The following is a 20,548-nucleotide window of genomic DNA, read 5'->3' as shown; positions in this document are numbered from 1 at the left end:
GTTTTCTTGGAATATGTTATGTTAGAATGACATCAATGCTATTGTTATACAAACAAGATTAATAACTAAAGCTACCAGCAAGCCCCAGGGCAGATATCCATTGCATCTGTCAATTCTTGCCATTTGCTACTATTTTGTCATAAGATTTGTATTCTAGGCAATGGTCACATTCAGTAACGTGGCTCCTGATGAAAGGATCTGCAGTCGTACTGCTGCTGTGGCTCGTTTTCTTCTTGTCTCAAGCTTCAGGCAGAATTTGCAGGGCAAACACAAATGTGTCCAATGTTAATACTGAGTTAATGTATCGCTACAGATGCATCATTAACTTTTTATCAGGAGATGTGCTGTTTTACCTGTTTGGGGAAGAGGAAGTATCTGGAGTCAGAGCAAATTTGGTTTTGCTGGCTTCAGTTTAAAACTGAACTACATATAAATACATAAAATATGTATGGGTTATCAAAAAATGTAATATTGTACAATATTTGGTATCTTCTATCAAAATACTGAGTATTGTAGAACTATTGGAACACTCCAGTCTGCAAGAGGTAAAGCTGGATTTCAAGAATATCCATTTACTTAAGTGATATTCTCTTGTTAAAAAAAGGAATGAACATTGTTTGATGGTGTTATTATGATTTCATGGGAAGAAGCACTGGAGAATATGTAGCAGAACCATTTTGGCCCTTATACAGTGTTAAAATATCCCTGCATTAGAAGGCAGATGTGTTTGATCCTCAGGCTGTAATGGATGGTCTAATATTTATTTGACTTTTCCAAGATACATTAATCTACAAAGGTTCTATCCAGTTTAATCTGCATCTTGTTGAGCAGAAAATAATTACCCAGATCTTAACAAAATCCTACTTTCACAAAGGAGCTGCTTGAATATGGATTACTTTGTGCAGCCTAGGTGACAACTGTAGGCTATTTTCAGGTTTCTTTATCATCATTCACACTGCTTTCTAAGTTTTCTGCCTTTGCATTTTTCTTTCCCATCCTGAGTTCCCATTTTAGTGTAACTTGTGTTCTTAAATCATCATCGTCTTGCAGAGGCTGCATAAAGCACCTGTCTGCCTCTCATGCAGTGGATTTGCTCTTGCCTAAGCCACCCTTTGCCTGTCTCCACCCACACTACCAAACTCCAGCAGTTTGCACACAGAGATCTCAGAACTGCAGCCACAGAGCAGAAGCACAGGAGCAGAGCACGTCTTAATGTGACAGCTGCCTCCAGACACTGACTGACACAGGGCAGAGACAGGGAGTAACACTTGAGTGCACTGATCTGCCCAAGCTGCCTTTCCAAAAGGATGCCTGGTCCCCTCTGCCTCTTCCCATATGGCAGCCCTGGGGACCATGTTTTCTTAAGGCTCAAAAGCCTGCTGAGGCTTGGAAACGGTGGTGCTCTGCAACCCCGACAAACATGCCCTGCATTCAGGAATTCCTTCTGGCTATTCCTTTCATTAGGACTTCAATAGTATCTGAGTTTTCTTGTGGATGAATGATCCTGTCACTGGTAGTCAGAGACCCTCTGTACTTTTGTTTTTATTAGAGGTCAGTTTTGTTTGGCACAGTGACAAGAGTTTCTAAAAGTGTTCATGAAGGAACACTCTTTTTTTTTTTTTTTTTTTTACTAATCTGTTTTACTAATGTAAACATAAATCCAGATTTAATCAGAGATGGCATTAATCTTCATGTTTGGATAAATGGAATGTTGTTTTATTTCACAGCTTTGAAAATAAAAATAAATTCCTATCCAATAAAGAAGTCAGTGTTGCTAGAAGATGATGGAATGGGATGTCAGAAAGTAAGAAATGGAATAGTTGTGTAGCTTGTGCAAGGCCATAATCTATAAACCTCAATCGATTAAAGTGATATTGAAAATGGTAGGCCAGAAGGTGAACTCTAGCAAGAGTTTCCCTGATGTGGAAAAGAAAATGAGATGAAACTGCCTGAAAATCCTCTGTCTGTGCACTGCTTTTTTTTAATAAATAACATGTGTTTGACTCATAAATGGACTTCAGTTTTGGAGGTTGCTTTACACCGTGGCTTTAATTTATTCATTCAAAACAAATCATGTGCAGAGGAGCAATCACTGATGCTAAGCATGTGTGGGTGATAAATGACACATACCCATTTCAGCTTCTCTGCCTCTGCATCCAGTATCACATGCCAAAATACCAAACCCTGTCTGTCCACATTAACATCAACTGCACCCCTCACAGTGGTGGTACTGTGAGCTGCAGCATGCTCTTCCCAAGCTGGGGTCTGCTCCACAAATAGCCCTGTGAATTCCTTATGTAGGATGTGGCTGCTGGTCTTGAGGAAAGGGCAGTAACATCTGGGATGGAATATGTTATATTCACCAACTGAGAAATGAAGCTGCTACTTGACCAGCATCTCACTAAAGCAGCTCAGTTCCACTTGGCTTCTCTTCTTATGGGGAAAGATAATGAATTTGTACAGATCACTAACTCATTTCTGCAGTCTGAATTTTTAAAGGTATCAAAATTGGAAGGATTTTTAGAATGTCTGGTGCTTTTTTTCCCTTTACAATCTTATTTTTTTAAACCACAATCATCCTTTTGGTTCTCGTTTTTCTTTTTTCATGCCATCTGGCTTTGGGGAAGACAGAGGTCCACTCTTCCTTGCACAGGCTGTTGAGGTTGTCAGTAATTGTGATTTGGTTGGCTGGAAGCTAATATGGTTATTTGTTTAGTTCATCCCCTCTGCAGGTTGCTTGCAATGGGACAGTAAGCTACCCTTGTCTGCCAAACACAGCCTCATGCTTACAACTAACTCAGCTAAAACCCCTTTATTGCTTGCAAAGGGCTGTTCCCTCACAGGTAACCATTCTAAGAGTGCAACAAACCAGCGTGGAATTGGAACTCTGAGATCTTGTTCCCCAAAAGAGCAAGGGGCACTCCTGTACTGCCCATGCTCCTGAGATGCTGAGCATGGATGAAGCTTGCTCAGTGCCTTGCAGGATCGGGGTTATAAATCCTGCACCAGTGGATGTGCCTCTGATGGACTGCCTGGTGATGCCCGTGGGGTCTAAAGAACCAGGTACAGAGACAGTTCTTGTGTCTCCCTGACAAACAGGACCTTCACTGCAGGTTCCAAGCTCATGAGCGCAAACACAGAACTGTTTCCTGGTGCAGTGAGCAAACACAGTTTGGGAAGGAACTTCTCAGCCTTTGGGTCTAGAGCCTTGCCTCTGCACATCATCATGTCCTGCCATTCCATTCCTATTTGCTATTAGTTGTAAAAAAGGAGTGATAAAAAGTTAAATGAAAGAGAGGAAATGAAAACTGGGAGAGTAAGCACAACCTGGCAGATGAAAGGAGCAAAGTTCTTAGTTGTAAATATTTTGAATGAGTTTTGCGGCTCTTGGTACAAAATGGCATTTTTATGTGTCTTCTGTCTGGTAGTAAGAATGGAAGAGGCTGTAGTAATTCTTTCTTTCCTTTGGTCTGTCAAAGCCTAACCTCTTGGGTCTGGTTCCATTGATTTGATGATTCATTTTCAGTCTAAAATTTTAACTTTCAGGGAAAAATGACCAAAAGATGAGGTTGTCTAGACCCAGAGCAAATTAAAGTGGGAATGAAAAACTTTTTAAATACAGATGTTTAAGCTTTAATGAAGATTCTGAAAGAAGATGTCATTCAGGACATTGCGAAAAAAATGGATCTTGGGCAGCATTAGCATACTGGAAGCAGAAGCCCTTTTACAGCCCATACCATTAGTGAAGGCTCAGCACACTGGCTGTCAAAGACCATATGAAAACTCTTTTGAGTCATAGGTAAGAGTTTCCATTGACTTTAGTGATAGTGTCCCTGTTGCAGAGTCTTAATCCTTTGTGTTATCTCAGATCACTGCTGTAGAAATGATTGCAATAGCCAACAGCAGGGAGGCTTACAGCTCCCAAACAGCTGGCAGCAGGTGAGCTCTTACGAGCAAGATCTTATTTTCATGCAAATGACCTTAGTAAGTGAGAACGAGGAACTGGAGGAAAAAAACACCTTGAATAGGAGGCTCAAATGGAATTGTTTTTCAATTGAACTTTTCAGTGTATGTCTTTATGCCTCACACAAGGCATTTATTGTGAGGCGATGAATTAAAATGAATCACTATTGATATTAATGCCCTATAAAAATAAATCCAACCTCTTCCTATCAAAATAAATCCAATGTCTTAGATATCTGTCAGGAGGTTCCAAGTCCTCACTGAATGTGAGGTTACTAGATGGCCAGAGGGAAACAGGGCATGGGCCATGAGGTGTAATCATCATCATCATCATCTTACTTTCACAAGCATCCCACTTAGTAGGATTTCATTAACTAAGTCATTAGCAGTAAGACAGTCAGTGTTAACCTGCTATGCTCAGGTAGTCTTCTGGGATAATGGGTTCCCTCTACCCCTGGGAATTGTGGTGGGAGACAGCAGAATAGTGTCTCATTAGTTCCTTGAGTCATTCCCAGCCTGCTACTGAAGAGACTTAAGTGAAATGTTCCCTTTATGTACAATATAAAACCTGGGCAACCAAGCCAGTGGCAGAAGTCCCATTGCCTTTGAAACATCAGAATTTCATTGTTGTATGTAAACTCCTTTGTATCTTATTTCACAGTATTTACATACTGCCCCGCAAGACTGCAGGCCCTGTGGCCTCTGTGAGATTTTTCACCAGTATCATAATACAAAATGGTATTTACATGTAAACATTTCAATTTATTTTGTGTTATGAGCACAGAGAAATGCTGTGATATCTTTGCATTTTCCACACCATGGTGCCTGATCTACTAAGAATGACAGTGTATTTCTGAAACATTTTGATTTGGGTATGCATGTGTGCTTGCATATATTTGTCTTTTGGTATGTGTTTGCTGATGTGGTTTTATCTTTTAATGACATAAACAGGGATATATATATTTTAAAGATACTGTTAGGATATAAATTAGGCTGGCTTTTGAAGTGTTCACTGGAAGTATTTGCCAGAAATGTCATTTTCTTGCATTACATACATTGTAATGCTTTTGCTGCTTAAAAAGAGAGAAAAATGGGCAAAATTTTGCTTAAGTAGATACATTTCTCCTTACCCCTAAGTGTATCGCTGCTGTTGATATAACAGGTTTCTCACCAGAGTTGAGGCAGATGAGTGTGCTCTGAGTCCTGAAGGGAGGCAGACAGCATAGCTATTTTGTTTTCAGATTTCAAATGGTTTTAAGGCCTGCCGTGAGATGAGAAGTCCTGGGCTGTGATGGTTGTTAAATTACAGAGTGTGTGTTCTGACAGCCCAGCAGAGCCCGGGCTGGGTGCAGGAACTCAGATGCAGCACATGGGGCTGGCTGCAGCTCCCAGCCAACAGGTGCCATGCCAGCATTTCCCAGTGCCCATCACAGGGCCTGCCATGCCAGCCTTTCCCAGTGCCCATCCCCAGGGCCTGCCATGCCAGCCTTTCCCAGTGCCCATCCCCATGGCCTGCCATGCCAGCATTTCCCAGTGCCCATCACAGGGCCTGCCATGCCAGCCTTTCCCAGTGCCCATCCCCAGGGCCTGCCATGCCAGCCTTTCCCAGTGCCCATCCCCAGGGCCTGCCATGCCAGCCTTTCCCAGTGCCCATCCCCATGGCCTGCCATGCCAGCATTTCCCAGTGCCCATCACAGGGCCTGCCATGCCAGCCTTTCCCAGTGCCCATCACAGGGCCTGCCATGCCAGCCTTTCCCAGTGCCCATCCCCAGGGCCTGCCATGCCAGCATTTCCCAGTGCCCATCACCATGGCCTGCCATGCCAGCATTTCCCAGTGCCCATCACAGGGGCTGCCATGCCAGCCTTTCCCAGTGCCCATCCCCAGGGCCCCTGGCAGCCGTGCAGCTCGGTTGCTGGTGGCTGTCAGCTGGGGGTCACAGCAGTGGCAGGAGAGCGTGGGCTGTGATTCAGTGAGAGCTCTGTGAGGGATCCAGAGCCGGCTGCTCCCGGCCAAGAGCGGCCCATTAGCTCCATGACATACATTATGGCAGTGCCAGCAGAGTGGTCAGTGCCTAGCTGGGCTATGCTGCAGCCTGCAGAGTGGCTGAGGGCTGCAGCACAGAACATATGGAGATTATTTCCTGAATTTATGCAGCACATGTTTTCCTATAAATTAAATTCAGAGAAAATGTGTATCATAATAGGGTGATGCTCGCAACAGCCTTCCCCGTTATGAATTACAATGACCCCTCTCAACTCGCTGGGTGCCCAGTGAAATGGCTTCATGCAATTGGGAACAATAGTGTATGTGGTGTCAGGGTCTGAACAATAGTGTATGTGGTGTCAGGGTCTGAAAGCCTGACCAAAAGGCTCTCTGAGGAAAGGCAGGACCTTCCCCCCCGCCCCCCCCCCCCCTCACTTCTTCGCTTTTTCTACCTTTTAGAAACTGCCCAGTTTCCTCCTGAGGTGCCAGCTTGTCACAGTGTGGGCAGATGCCCCAGGATGTGCTCAGTATTGAATTGGGTGCTGTCCTTGCTGAGGGGCTGCTGCACAGCAAAGGCAGCTCTGGATGTGGCAGCAGCCCCCTTCGTGGGTGAGGCTGTCAAAACAGCAGAACAGGGGTCTTTAGCCAAAGTAATAAGAAAAGCAGCACATGTCCCTTCTGTGTCCTTGGACTGAGGATCCCAAGCCATTTTCTAGGTAAATATTTGATGTTCTGTTGCCTGGGGCTGGGGTAAAATCGTCTTTGCCTTTTCTTTGGGTGTGCTGAAGCAACTGAAGGAAAAATACAGTAGAGACAGTCATTGTAACTACCTTCCTAAAGCATGAAAAAGAAGTTTTGTTCCTTACAACTCTGTGTGTGAAATCTTTAGCAGAGGAAATGTAGGAGCGGAGCAAAGTGGAAACTCATAATTAAAATATAAATGTGTCTGTGTATAGATATATATAAAGCAATGGGTACCAGACATCAAAGCAGTCTGGGGTTTGCTTTGGGACAAATCACTGTGGAGTCAGTACAGACTAATAGAGTGTTCTCAGCTGTGTGAGGGACTTGCTTTTTCATTTGCAGCTGATTACAGGCTAATAGGATTTCAAAGATTTCTGGGAGGGAACAGTTCACATCTCATTGCATTTGGGGGGGAGGGGGGGTGTTGATGTTTCGTTAATCATACTGATACCTTGCCTTAGAATACATTTTATTACTCTCCTGTTTAGCTTCTCGAACTGAATATTTCCCCGGTCCCTTGCTGCTGTCTAATTGGCAGTTTGCAAGTCATTTGGGATTTTTTGAAAGATCTTATCAGCCTTTTGTGTGACAGAAGAGAATGGATCATAGGGATTAAAAATAGTGTTGTGAATATTTTTAGTTTTAGTCCTCTCTTTGTCTTTCACTAATACATGCATGATGTGACTTGTACCTTTATATTTTCTTAATGAAAATTAACAATTTGAAAGCAACTCATGGGAACGACCAATACAGCTGAATTTTATCGGTACAGACTACTTCTGTGACTGATCTTCACTGCTGAGTGGCAGTAATAGCCCTAGATATTTTTGTTTAGCAGCTCACATGTTGGGAACACACACTTAGCCTGTAAATATGGATTCAGGAGGAAAATGAATACAGCAGTGTTCAAAGCAGCCAAAAGCTTAGAAATAATGTTCTGCTGTGACTTTTCCAAACTGACATCTTGATGCTGGGATTATAAATGAAACCATTGTTCCAGCAAAGACCAAGACTAATAGAAAGCCTTTATTACCAGTCCATTGGCTAATTCTGCTTGTTTAACCCCTTCGGATGGACACAGTGTCAGAAAACATAGTCACAGAGGTCGCTTTGTGTGAGATTTGGCCTGCTGTGTGATGGGGGCTCAAAGATATCTCAATGACAAGTGTTCTTTGACTAAAATTTGTAAAGTCATTTTCTTTCCTTAGGCCTTGGAGAAGAGTGAAGTGATTTTTAATCTACAGCTTCTATGAGTGATATTTGCTTTGTGTCCTATCGCCCTCCTATCCGTTTTTCCCCCCTTCCAAGCAGGTAAACCTCTGCTTAAAGAAATTGTTTCTTCTGCTGAGCCTCGGTGCAGTTGACAGCTGTCACATACAAGGACTATACTTGAATACATGTCTTTGGAGCTAGACAGTCTTAAAGGGCTTTAATCTTTTGTCTTTGCACATGCAGGGAATGCCTGGGAGCCAGAGACCCTTACTGTGGCTGGGATAGCAAGCAGAAGCGATGCACCACCATTGAGGACAGCTCCAACATGAGCCTCTGGACCCAAAATATTACTGAGTGCCCAGTAAGTGGAAGAAGTGGAAAAATTTTATGTATACTGATGTGTGTATGTGTAGAAGGGATATCTACATGATATGGCAAAGAGATGGCCTTTTTTCCTGGTCCTGGTCTCCAAGAGATGGGAATAGAAAATAAATGTCTCTTCTTGAATCAGTCTGAGTTGACTCTCCAGCTCCCTTCCCAGCCACCCACCTTTCTCTGATGACAATATCCAGTTCCTGGCTGTGATCCCCAGAAGCTGTCTGGCTGAGTATAATTCCTGCTGCTTGAACTGTACCTCCAGGATGGAAGGGAATGAAAAAGCAGTCTTGTTAAATAAATTGAGGGTGGAGGAGAAATTGTCATTAATGCTCATTGTTATTATCTAACGTCAATTAGCATGTTAATACTGCTAAGTCCAGTAGATAGGGAGAGAGGGCTGGATGGGTTATATCTTCAGTACGCTATTTCTGTCTGGAGGTGCTGGGATGTTTATTCCCCTTATCTTCCTTACTCCGAAGATATTTTCCCAGGAAATATTAGTCATTACTTCAATCCATCCTCAGCTTGGCAGGCTTGAGTTTTTCACTGCTGGATTCAGAGGCTTGTGTGTTTATAACCCTTCTGTGTTGAACTGGGATGCAGTGCTTCTTGATTGCCCATGCTGTTATCTCATCCTGCTTAATGCCTGTGTCTGTTGATAGGTGTGTGAGGTGTTAATCCTCTAGTTTGAACATGTCTGCTGTGGTGCACACTAGGGAACAAACTACTCCAGGTCATTGTTTCAAGGTCATAAAAATCCAGCACAGAATATTCAGGAGCTTTGACTGCTCTTGGGGTGCATTTTACATTTGTTTTAAAATTCCATTGTAGATTATTTTCTGTGTAGATGCTCCTGTTCTGTTACATGTGTCAGCCTTGTGCTCTTTGACTGACAGGCTGCCAAGCTGTTTAAAATCCACATGCAAGTGCTTCCTTTTTCTTTAACCCCTGCCACTCACTGGAACGAATTCACATTGACATGGAGTGGGATGGCTCATTTAAACACCTGCATCAGCAATATCCAAGTATTTCCTTGTATTCAGTGCAGGACAAAGGTCATGGACAAAGAAGCAAGGGTCCAGAACAGCATGTGCAGATGAGCACTGAAAGGGAAGGGGAATGTAATGACCCAATGCCAGACTTCATTCCTGCAAAAGACCTGTCTGTGAGTTTAGTTGGATGAGTTACTCTCATAAGATGTCCTGGCTTTTCCTGCCCTGCTTTTCTGGGCTGAGCACCAGGCGCTCAGCTGTGCTGGTACAGCTGTATGTGAGATCACAGTCAAGTGTGAAATGGTGTAGATTAAAAGCACCCCTCCCAAATAAACTTATCCTAACCCAGCTAATGTCAGTGAGTTCTTCTGCAGCCTAGCCCACAAACAGATGTCCTGGCACAGCTGAGAGACTGGCATTCAGCAACTTTTAAAGCCAGAACTGGCATATTATTGAATTATATCCTACATGGGCCAGGCATTTGTATGAGTCAACCACAACACTAACACAACTTGACTGCTGCTCTTGTGCAAACAGGCTTGTTCAGAGCTAGTCTGAACATCTTTGTACAGCACTACATTGTGCCACAGATCTCCACTATCCAGCTTTAATATTAAGAGACTTCAGATGGAGGCTTAATCATGCAGTGTTAACATAATACATGGGGTAATGGTTACTGTATGGTATTACTAGATAACATCCAGAATCTCCTAAGGGTTACTGAGGTTGCAATCTCAACCAATTTAACATTAAGAAATGGTAGCACACAAATTCCACAAACTAAACTGCTCTCCCATGTATGTGTCCATAGTATCCCAGGGAGTCCTGATACAGGATTGTGCTTGCTTTCCTGGGAGAAGGGAGTGAGGTGCACTTTGATTTCAGAAAAACAGATGCATCCCATTTTGTGGTATCTTACTGATGCCAACATGAGCCACCAGCAGGAAAGGAACTTTAGCTTAGTTAATAAACTATTAGCTAAGCTCATGGTGTCACTGTTGCGGGTGGTTGGCAAGTCAGGAATTGAGTATTCCCAGTAAAGTGTATCATCGTCCATATCCTGAGCCAAACAATCATCTTCCTTCCAGGTTTTCATCCCAGTCCCACTTTGTGTTTCCAGCAAACCCCTATCTTACTCATATTGCATCTGTTCCATGCTACCTCATTTTCTTGCTATCAGTGGCAGTTTCCCCACTCTGTTTTTGGGTGTCTTGTACCCTGCTGCCAATTCATGTGGACTCAGCTGCTCAGAGCTGCAGTGCTCACGGTGGTCCTGCTCTGGCCCACACTGAAGCATCTCCTGTGCACAGAAGAGTCTGGGTGCTGGGATTAAAATCCATGAATCTCTGAAAACTGAATTTTCCCCATGTCCCAGTGATTTTGTACTCTGGACAGTTTTGAATGGCTTTTCATGGGAATTGCAAAAAGGTGTTACAAGGACATAAAGTTCAGTTCCTTGCTCTGAACACTAGTCTGTTTCAAGGAAAATATTGCAATTTATGAACAGTCTTTTCCTCTAAATTTGATTTTATGAATGGTTTAAGCAGTTTGACTGAAACTTTGCAAGAATTTTAGCTTTCATCAAACAGCTAACATGGCAACTTCCAGATTAATTAAAGCTTGGCAAAATTATAAGCAGTTTGTATCTGAATCCCAAGATAAAGAATAGATTAATTGAAGGAACAAGGAATGCTTCCAGTCCCACCTGTAATATCAGAATAAACATGGAAAATATCCTGGTAGCAGAGATTAGGAGTGGTCAGTCTGAATTTTTAGATCCTGCACTTGTCCTTTTAGATTCTCCAAGGAAGAAAGAAAAAGATTCGGTCTTTGGTGTGAGTATGGCAGTTTAAAAAAGACAAGAATTCCAGAAATGGCAATATTGTCAGGTGAGAGAAGGGCATTTGATCAGATGTGTTTTTAAAGATGTCCTCTCTGCCTGATGGGCACCGTGTAGGCTTCAAAGGATTTGCCTTATAAAGGTATTCCTGAAAAAGATCAGTGCATATGGGTTTTTATACCACTTCCTAAGTTTACTCTTTTGAAGTTATTTTTGTGGATTTAAAGATGGAATGATAATCCATATGTAATTTCTTAAGTATAAAAACTTCCCACACTCACAGTATGACATGTTTATAAATCTCAGCACTTTGGTTATGGTTGCTTATTTGTTTAATTTTTGGGTTGTTTCCCAGTATCACTTATGAGCCAATGATTATTTGCTTTTTTTTTTTTTAATTGATGCCACGGGCCACATCATCCCATTGATTTCGGAACAGAACTCCCTGCTGGAATCAGCAAGGCTTTCTGGCTCAAAAATGAATAGAAATGATCCAATACTTGGATTATGACTTTTCTAAGGCAGGAGGAAAATGAGATAAAAATCTAGTATTAAATACCTCAAAGTACTTATTTTGATTCCCCTACTCCAACCTCTAGAAACCCAACTGTATTGATTTTTAAACAATGTTTAAAACAGCAAATTCAACAACAACAAAGCTCCATGATCTCCTCCGTGGGCATCTTGCCTTGTAACCATCAGCCCAGAGCAAATTTTTACAACTACATGATAATCTATTGCAAACAAAGGCTTACAGCAGATGCCTGAAACCCCCAGCTGCAGCCTGAGGAGTGCAGTATCAGATCTAAATTGCTTCCATGCCACTGCTGCATATTTTTGATGCTGCTGTAGATGGGCGAGAGGGGAAGATGACAACCCACCAGAGGTACATTCGGAGTGTTTTAACATAGTGCCAGTCGTGGAGAATAAGCACAGAGCAGCATGTTTCAGAGGATGAATGCTGGGAAGCACTCCTCCCCTGGCTGTGGTTGGCTCCCTGCATGACTGCTGAGCAGGCTCACAGCCCCTCTGTGCCTTCTGTAGAGCAGAGCCAATCATTCCCCCTCTGGGGCAGCCCAGGGGACTGATCCTGCTGGCAGCAGGGCTCAGTGGAGCATGGCACTGTGGGGTTTGTCAGGGTAGCTGGCTCAGATCTGGGGCCAGGGCTGCTTGCCAGAGACCCAGCCTCTTCCTGCCTTCACCCTTCATTGTGTGCAACACTGAGGCCAAATCCAGTGTTGCCTTTGCTGCAGACTTTTACCAAAGCTGCTGAGCACCCCACCACCACATGGGTCACCCCACAGGCATGAGCTGCTTGCAGGCACCACCATCTGTGCCATCTGCCTGGCACTTTGGGATGGGGCATGGGGTAGGGAGCATGGAGCGAGCCAGCAGGGCAGAAGTGCATCATGGTGCTGTGCTCTTACAAGGGAGTAGCTGTAGGCTGGCAGGGCCAGCACCAATCCCTTTCTGCATCGTGTTTCTCAGGTCAGTAGCAGAGGCGATGCCAGGACAGGAGTGTTCAGGGAAGCTTTCAAGACATGGTCTTGGGCTGCAGGATTTTGCAGTAGCGGTGGAGTGGGCACAAGAAGGCAGTAGCAGCCAGGAGGGATTCCAGGAGAAGCAAGTTGCTCACATCCTCTCCAGACAGCCTTGGGGGCAAAGGCCCCGGCAATCTGGTCTCCCAGCCCTCGGCTTCGGGCTCCCCTGAAAGCACTGGTTAAGCAAATGGAGAGCAAGCTCTGACACCCTGTCTGCTGGAGGGTTGTCACAGCCTGGAAACAGTTCTGTTTCTCATGCTCTTGGTCTGCCAGTACTACTTTGTTTTTCCTTCACTACAGCATGCAGGAAGCTGTCAAGTCCCAGCCTCTTCAGGGCTGTGCAGGCATGAAGCAAAGGGCAGAGGAAACAGATAGCAGTATGGTCTGGTCTATAAATTGTCTTGAGATGAATTCTTACTCTGTAGGTGACTATGTGATCCTCAGCATTAATGCTAGTCACCATCATGTCCACTTTTTGTTCTTCAGCCATTTAGACTATGCCTCAGTTTAGAAAGGGAAATAATTGTTACTGCAAGTTTGGGCAGCACCAACTCAGCAAGGCCTCTCAGCTGGTCACTATGGTTATAGGAACACTAACTTGGAAAATACTCTGCAGGAAGCCCTGCAGAGGCTGGAATATGATGGAGTGGGGTCAGTCAGTACGGGCCACTGTGTTGCTTGAAAGGCTGAATCTGTGCAGTGTGGAGCAGGGAGCGTGGTGTTTGTGTGGTGTGGCAGATGGATGTTGCTCCTGGTGTGGTGCTGGCTGGGTCGGCTTGGTGCCTGTGTGCACATGTTAGGTATGCAGCGTGGAATTTGGAGGGTAAATATTGATGTGGCATTGTCTGAAAACAACCCTCTGTTGTGAATCCTGCTCACAAGCACAGACAGCTCCCATCTAAGATGCATCCTAATCCCCCCGGCAGCTTTGTTTGGCATTTCTATTGTGGTGGGCCTGTCTCCAGAAATGTAAACTTGCTATTAATGACTTTGTTTTCTCTTAAAATTAGGTGAAAAACCTGACAACAAATGGAAGATTGGGGCCTTGGTCCCCATGGCAACTGTGTGAGCACTCAGATGGGGACAGCACAGGCTCCTGTATGTGTAGATCACGTTCATGTGACAGCCCTCGTCCTCGCTGTGGAGGTCGCAGCTGTGAAGGGGCCAGGATTGAGGTCGCAAATTGTTCAAGGTACCTCAGCATCTTTGTGCTTCTCAAAGGAGCAAGAGTTGTGTGTATCCACAGCTTAGCTCTTTCCTTGTGACCATGCCATTGTATCCCAGCCAGTGTGAGGTGTGTGAGGTCCAGCTTGAAGTTAGTGTACAATGAAGAAACCCAAGCGCTCTGAGTGAAGGGCCCTCAGGCAAGGCTCTTGGAAGATGAACACCCCAAATTACTGTACACTCTACTGTGCCTTGGTTTCCTTCACCTATACAATGAGTAGTCCACCCATCCAGGAGGAGATGAGTAAGGCAGAGGTAGCTGTCAGCTAGCTGAACAGCAGACTAAAAAAATCAACAAGCCCATAATTTTTCAGAGCTTGGGTTCCAAGGCCACTTTGCCAAAACCAAGCAGAGCTCTTTCAGAGCAGCACTTGTAAGGACGGGGCTGAGCCTAGCTCCAGGCAGGGTGTGTTTGCCTTGTTCTGTGAGTCTGTGACCTGTCTGCAGCACAGGCTGTCTGCTGTGCAGGTGAGAGCAGCTCCTCATCCTCTGGCAGCCAGCAGGTGTGGGAGATGACTGCCAGGATGGTGCTGGAGCAGCACAGGCAGCTCAGCTGGGGCCAAAGCACTGCCTGTCCATGGGAGCCTGAAGCTCAGCTCTAGCAGTATGGAAGCTAAATGTCCTCCTGTAGGATGCCCAAACATAGCCATGATGTTTGTGTCTGTGGTGCCCCACCACCCTCAGATCACATCATGTCATGACTCAAGGGAAGATGATGCAGTAGTGTAAGCACTATTTAATCAGGGTGGAGGCAGACAGGATTTTGGTAAATATTGGGTCAATATAGTTTTTATCTACTTTATCTTCTCCATAAACATTCACTGCATTAAGGACAGCTGTCTCTTGACTCATCCCTGGAGATCAGTGCTGGCCTTGGCACCAAAAATTCAGCAATACTCATGTTTTAATTGGCATTTCTCCTTGCAGTTATGGGCTGTGTTGCCCAAAAGGTGTGCAGTCATTCCTACCCCTGTGTTGCCACTGTGGGCTGAGCAAAGCTTTTCCCAAGCAGGCTTTCTCTGTCAGTGACAAATGGAAAACATGCCAGTGGGATGGATTTCTCAGCACTGCTCTGATGCCTCTTAAGGCAGGAACAGCTTCTAAGAAGGGGATGAAAAACAGATTATTCAATCTTAAGACACACGAAAACAGCACGGTTTGAAAAATAGGGACATCTGGTCATCTTACATCCGCTTCAGCCCTCAAATTTCCTTTAATTGACTTCATATGGCATTGAGATTTCTTTCTGCAAAGAGGGAGTAGGATGTTTAAAGATGAGTTCTATTAAAAAGCTGGAGATCTGAAAGTGGAAGGTGTCTTTATTTCTGTTAAAAATCCTGAAACACAAATGGGTGTTGAGAATTGTTGGGGTTTTGAGGATTTCTTTAGTGGAAATTACTTGCTCTTTTTGCAGCAGTAACAGCAACCTTCCATTTGATTTTTTTTCTCATAATTTTACATAAAATCATTCTTTTGGGGTAAAGAGTGGGGAGGTAGTAGGTAGTTTAAAACATGTCAGAATAATATGGAATAATAGAATTTTTATATGAGTGGATTTCTTGTTCTTTGACCTTGTTTGTGGTGGGAGAGGGGAAGGGAGAGAGGGAGAAGGATAAGAGAACAAGAAGAGGAGGGGGGAAAGATCTATCAGGGTTCTGAAATAAAGCTGCCAAGAACAGGCAAGAGTTGATAAAAAATACAAAAACTGTGAAGGGCAATGTGGGTTTTAACTTTCATCCTCTGCCCTGATTGGTGCTATGCCAGAAAATACTTCTTGCCAGCAGTGTTATTAGTTCAGTAAATGCTTTGAAAATTAACATCTGTTTTCAAGCTTAGCTTTCAAGAGTCAGAGAGCACCTGAGTTGTTTTTTGACTAGATTTTTTTGAAAGGTTTTTCTTTATAAAAAAACACACCCAAGGAAAGATATTTTTTGGCTTAAGGCACTGAAGTGTCAAGATTAGGCAGTTTTATAAGACAGAGCGTTACCACTGGCTCCATATGAAATGAAACCTGCAGCACAGAATGGATGAGATATGGTTCCTCCTCTCCTGCTTCAAGGTCCAGTGCTGCCAAATCAGAGGAAGGTGAGCTTTAATAGATGCAAGATTTTAAAGATGAAAATGTTGGCTTCTGTGTAAGCACACGTTTAGGCACCTGCACGTGCTCAGCCTCTCATAGGAGCTTTGCCAATGTCTCCAGCGCTGAGGTGTGAACTGGGCGGTTTTACATCACCCTGGCTTCAGGCTGTGTTACCACTGTTCAGCAGAGATGTGATCACTCATTAAACCATGAAACTCGATCCTGCCTCTGAGCTCTTAATTGCCTCTGGTTGCTACAGATTTAAGGTCACACTACAGTGACGTCTGCAGGCGGCCATGAAAGCTAGAGGCAATTATTGTTATTTTTAATGAAATTTCAGATTTCCACTTAATAGGATTCAATGCTGAAGGCTTTAGAAAAACACAAGATATTATGAGGTTTGTGATAAAAACATGGGAGCTGGCAGTGGTGTTGCTGTAAAAGATTTAAAGCATCAGTACCTACTGAATTAGCAGAGGGTAGGTTTTTTTATATCCTTCAGCACAGCTGGCATTCGTATCCTCAAAACCAGAACTCTTTATGCAGAAGAGTTTGGAACATACAACTTTGGGATAAGCCAGTGGGTCAGAAGAGCAGGGTTATGATACATGGGGAAGATGATGGGGAATAGTCAATGAAAATTATACTAACCACACTATTGCCCAGTAAATTCTAGGAGATATTTTCAAAATCATTAGGCATTGGCTTAGTTGTCTTCCTTTCCAATTCTTAGAGACCTCAAAGGGAGGAAAGTTAGGCCACTGCTAGGCACTTTTGAAAATCCCTTTTAAAAAACTCCCCCAATACAAAGTCTGGTTGAAATGAATGATCTATTCTCCCATGAGTTCAACACTTCTCCCATAGTTGTTCTCTCTCACCCTTTTTGCTAGAAATGGCGCTTGGACACCGTGGTCTTCCTGGGCCCCATGCAGCACCTCCTGTGGGATCGGCTTCCAGGTCCGGCAGCGCTCCTGCAGCAATCCTGCTCCCCGGTACGGGGGCAGGGTCTGCGTTGGACAGAGCAGGGAGGAAAGGTAAGGGCTGGCCATGATGCTGTGTGTTCACTCCTGTGGCTGTAGTGGTGCTGGGAAGGCAGATTGAGGCTGTTGGGCTCAAAGTGCAGAGTGGAAGCAATCCTGGAGCGTGGGAGGGATGCATGGACACCCTCTTTCAGTGAGCCTGTGAACATCAGACACTTCAGAGCTGCCCTCACTCCCAAGCAGGACCCTTCTGACCTCTGCAGGTATTCCTGTCCCACACAGAGGGCTGACCTCCTCCCCGAAGGCAGAAGCTGTGCCTGCTGTTGGCACTGTAGAGTTTATGGACACAGTTACTCCGTTCCAATCCATCCCTGGAGTGGCAGCTGAGTATATGCAACTCACTGCCAGTTGCACCATTTCCAAGGCTCTGTTACTTGTGCTGATGCTCCAAAAGCAGTTCAAGGCAAAATACAGCTTAACTCACAGATTCAGGCTTGAGTTTTTGCAGGGTATGGTATCAAAAAAACCATCTTTTTTCCCCTCTAAAGTATGAAAATTTCACACAAAATTACTAAAAACCTAGTACTTTCTGAACCTACAGAGCCATCTGCACTATAACCCTTCTTCAAGCTTGGCCCCTCATGAAATACATGTTTCAAGGCATCCCAGCTTCCTTCCAGGCCTGACATTTCATGAAAGGTCACCTGTGCTTGGCAATAGGCTGTTGCTTGTCCCTTGGGTGGTCACTAAGACATATGTCTCTGCATTTCTCAGAATAAAAAGAGCAATTCATTTAACTTCCATGTTTCAAGACATTTTAATGTTTGGTTTGATTTGTGTCCATTCACAACAGTCCTTTTTGGGTTTAAAGACTACCTCTGAGTCAGTTGCAGTTCTATCTGATTAAATTTGAGAACAATATTGATTAAAAAGATGAACAAAATCACAGTTACTTTTGACACAAAACATGAAATAGCATTCACTTGGGGCCTGCCTTTAGATGCCTATAGGGTCCAGTTGCAAACTCTAGCTTTTTAGGGCTGAGGCAGCAGTAAAAGCCAGATTGTGTAAAAAGAAGATTGTGAGGTGTTTAGTACCTGCCATTAGTGACAGATCACTGTTGAGTTGTCCTCCCACCAGTCATCCCATTTAGAATATTTGCTATCCACTCTCTCTTTGTGACACTTGGGCATCAGTTTATGAGCTCTTTTGTAGACTCAGTGTTTGTGGAAAAGTTTTGAGACATAGCACTTCAGAAAACCTGATCTCAACCATTTACTCCAATAAGCTCAGCCTGATTAGCCACTCCCATTTGGTACAAAGGCTACATTCCTCTCCATGGACAGGAATATTGCTAATCTGATGTTGTGTCAGCCACTGCTGGCTCTGTGCATGCATCAGTTGTGCCCAAATGCAGTGTGCAGTCTTGTGTCCCACACCGTTTCCTCCCTTGGATGTGCTGACATGGAGTTTTTTAAGCAATGCACTTTCTTCTTTCAGATTCTGTAATGAGAACAATCCATGTCCATTACCGATTTTTTGGTCTTCCTGGGGACCCTGGAATAAATGTAGCGTGAATTGTGGAGGAGGAATTCATTCAAGGCAGAGGTCCTGTGAAAATGGAAACACATGTCCAGGCTGTGCTGTGGTATGTAATATTTACTGACATTGCATGAGGGGTTATTGACAGTACTTATTGACAGTACTTATTGACAGTAGCATTGAGGAATGGGGTATTTAGCTTCTCTCTCCATTGTGGTTTTATTTCTCAAGCAAGAAGAAAATGCTGCCTTCAGTTTTTGCTGCAGAGGATGCTGAAATGAACTTGGAAACAGAGGGGTGGCAGATTTAGGGACAGACTTGTATACTGAGTTCTTCCTTAGGCCTCTGTAGGCTGATATCAAATCCTTTACCTGAAAGCTCTAGACATGCTCCTTTCTTCTGTCTCACTCCCAAGGATGATCCTGTTGAGTCAAGGAGGCCACACACACATCAAAAATGAGTTGCACTGTCACACTTGAGTAAACAACAGGTCCAACACCCCATTTGTTCTCTTTACTTTCCCACTGCTGTTCCAGCAGCTGTTTCATGCAGCTTGTGTGGGGCTTCATTTCAGTGTAAGCAGGTTTGATCTGGAACCTCCCATTTCTTACCAAGATATTTGGCATTATTTGGCATTTACAGTAGAATCATGAAGCCCTGAAGCATTACATTTCTTCCCCTCTGCCAGAAGACAGTTGTTCATTTAGTTAATTTAAATCAAGAACACAAATGTTTGTCACTGGAATTCCTCCCGTTACTGATGAGAATTGTAAAACCCTTGAATCCCCCATTCCCAGCCAGCCAGAATGCTGTGTGTGCTCAATGGCTGCTCTAGACCAAGGATGGCAAATGGTTCATAACCTTCACTAGAGAGTTTGAAAAGCCAACCAAACAAAAATAGCTGTAAAATATCTACTCTAAACCCTGCTATTAAAAATAAAATTATAAACTTTCAAGGAATAGACCTTACTGACATCTTGTCCTCTTGAGGCTTCTCTAGGCTGACCTGAGAAGAGCATCTCAGGGTCAGAGCAGAAAACTTGTTTGCTGTTATTATTATCTCTTGCCAGAATTATTCTCCTGCTGATAATGAACCAGGCTGTTGAAGCCCCACAGGACTTTGAGTCAGCAAAGAAACACAAACCTGAGGGAGACATAAAAATAGCAAGCGCAGTTTACCCTTGAGGTCCACCTATGTAGCACACTGCCTCCATAATCACCACATTTTGTTCCTGTGAGGTCAGATAAGGTGGATGGGGACTGTTTGAGATCCAGAGAGTACCCCCGTTATTTTCTGAAGTGTAAATAAGCCTCTGCCAGTTAGGCTGCTGCTGTTTAGTAAGTAAGGAGGGAGTGCTTTTCCTTCTTGGCAGGAATACAAGACCTGCAACCCGGAGAGCTGCCCAGAGGTGCGCAGGAACACCCCCTGGACCCCGTGGATGCCTGTCAACATCACCCAGAACGGGGCCCGCCAGGAGCAGCGCTTCCGCTACACGTGCCGGGCCCAGCTGTCCGACCCCCACGAGCTGCAGTTCGGGAGGAAGAAAACCGAGAGTCGCTTCTGCCCCAACGATGGCTCCGCAGTGTGTGACACTGACTGTACGTCCTGCCAGCTCACAGGGACCCCGGGGCAGGCCGAGGGGGGGCGGTGCAAGGGAGGTGCTCTCGGAACCACAAGCCCCTGACTGTGGCTGCAGTGGTGTCAACATGTGCGACTGGTGTCACTGCAGAGGGGCAGGGATGGGGAGTGCCCCGTGACACACATAGACACACGTGAGCTCTGTGCTTATGGCAGTGTGTAGATTTGTTCTTGCTCCTGCTAGGCTGCCCCAAAGGCAACAGGCAAGTAATGAGGGTGTAAAAAAGAGAAGAACTGTTCTCAGGATAGCGTGTCTTTTCTTTCTCCCCTTGCGCGCTGTTTCTCAGGTTGTTCCCTGCAGGACTGCTGTGATGCAAGGCAGCATCTTGAGGGCACAGCCTGGACTGCCACAGTTTGCTGCCCAGGGAGGTGATTTATCAAGGTTACAAGCAGACTCAGTTTGTATGCCTACAAATTTCTTTTTCTATC

The 20,548-nt window shown here is 44.4% G+C and overlaps 1 protein-coding gene across 1 annotated transcript in view; it reads left to right on the top strand.

The window, feature by feature from the left end:
• The window catches only part of SEMA5B (semaphorin 5B), a 197,772-nt gene that overhangs the window by 152,603 nt on the left and 24,621 nt on the right, over positions 1-20,548 (top strand). Inside the window, exons 14-18 of the mRNA XM_058027940.1 lie at positions 8,147-8,264; positions 13,665-13,846; positions 16,849-16,992; positions 18,439-18,586; positions 19,854-20,079. Of these exons, the coding sequence (XP_057883923.1) occupies positions 8,147-8,264; positions 13,665-13,846; positions 16,849-16,992; positions 18,439-18,586; positions 19,854-20,079 (818 nt within the window). The remainder of the gene's footprint in view (positions 1-8,146; positions 8,265-13,664; positions 13,847-16,848; positions 16,993-18,438; positions 18,587-19,853; positions 20,080-20,548) is intronic.

This window comes from Melospiza georgiana, chromosome 7 (assembly GCF_028018845.1).
Source record: "Melospiza georgiana isolate bMelGeo1 chromosome 7, bMelGeo1.pri, whole genome shotgun sequence".
Classification (NCBI taxonomy): Eukaryota; Metazoa; Chordata; class Aves; order Passeriformes; family Passerellidae; genus Melospiza; species Melospiza georgiana.
This window is presented reverse-complemented; position numbering and strand designations above follow the sequence as displayed.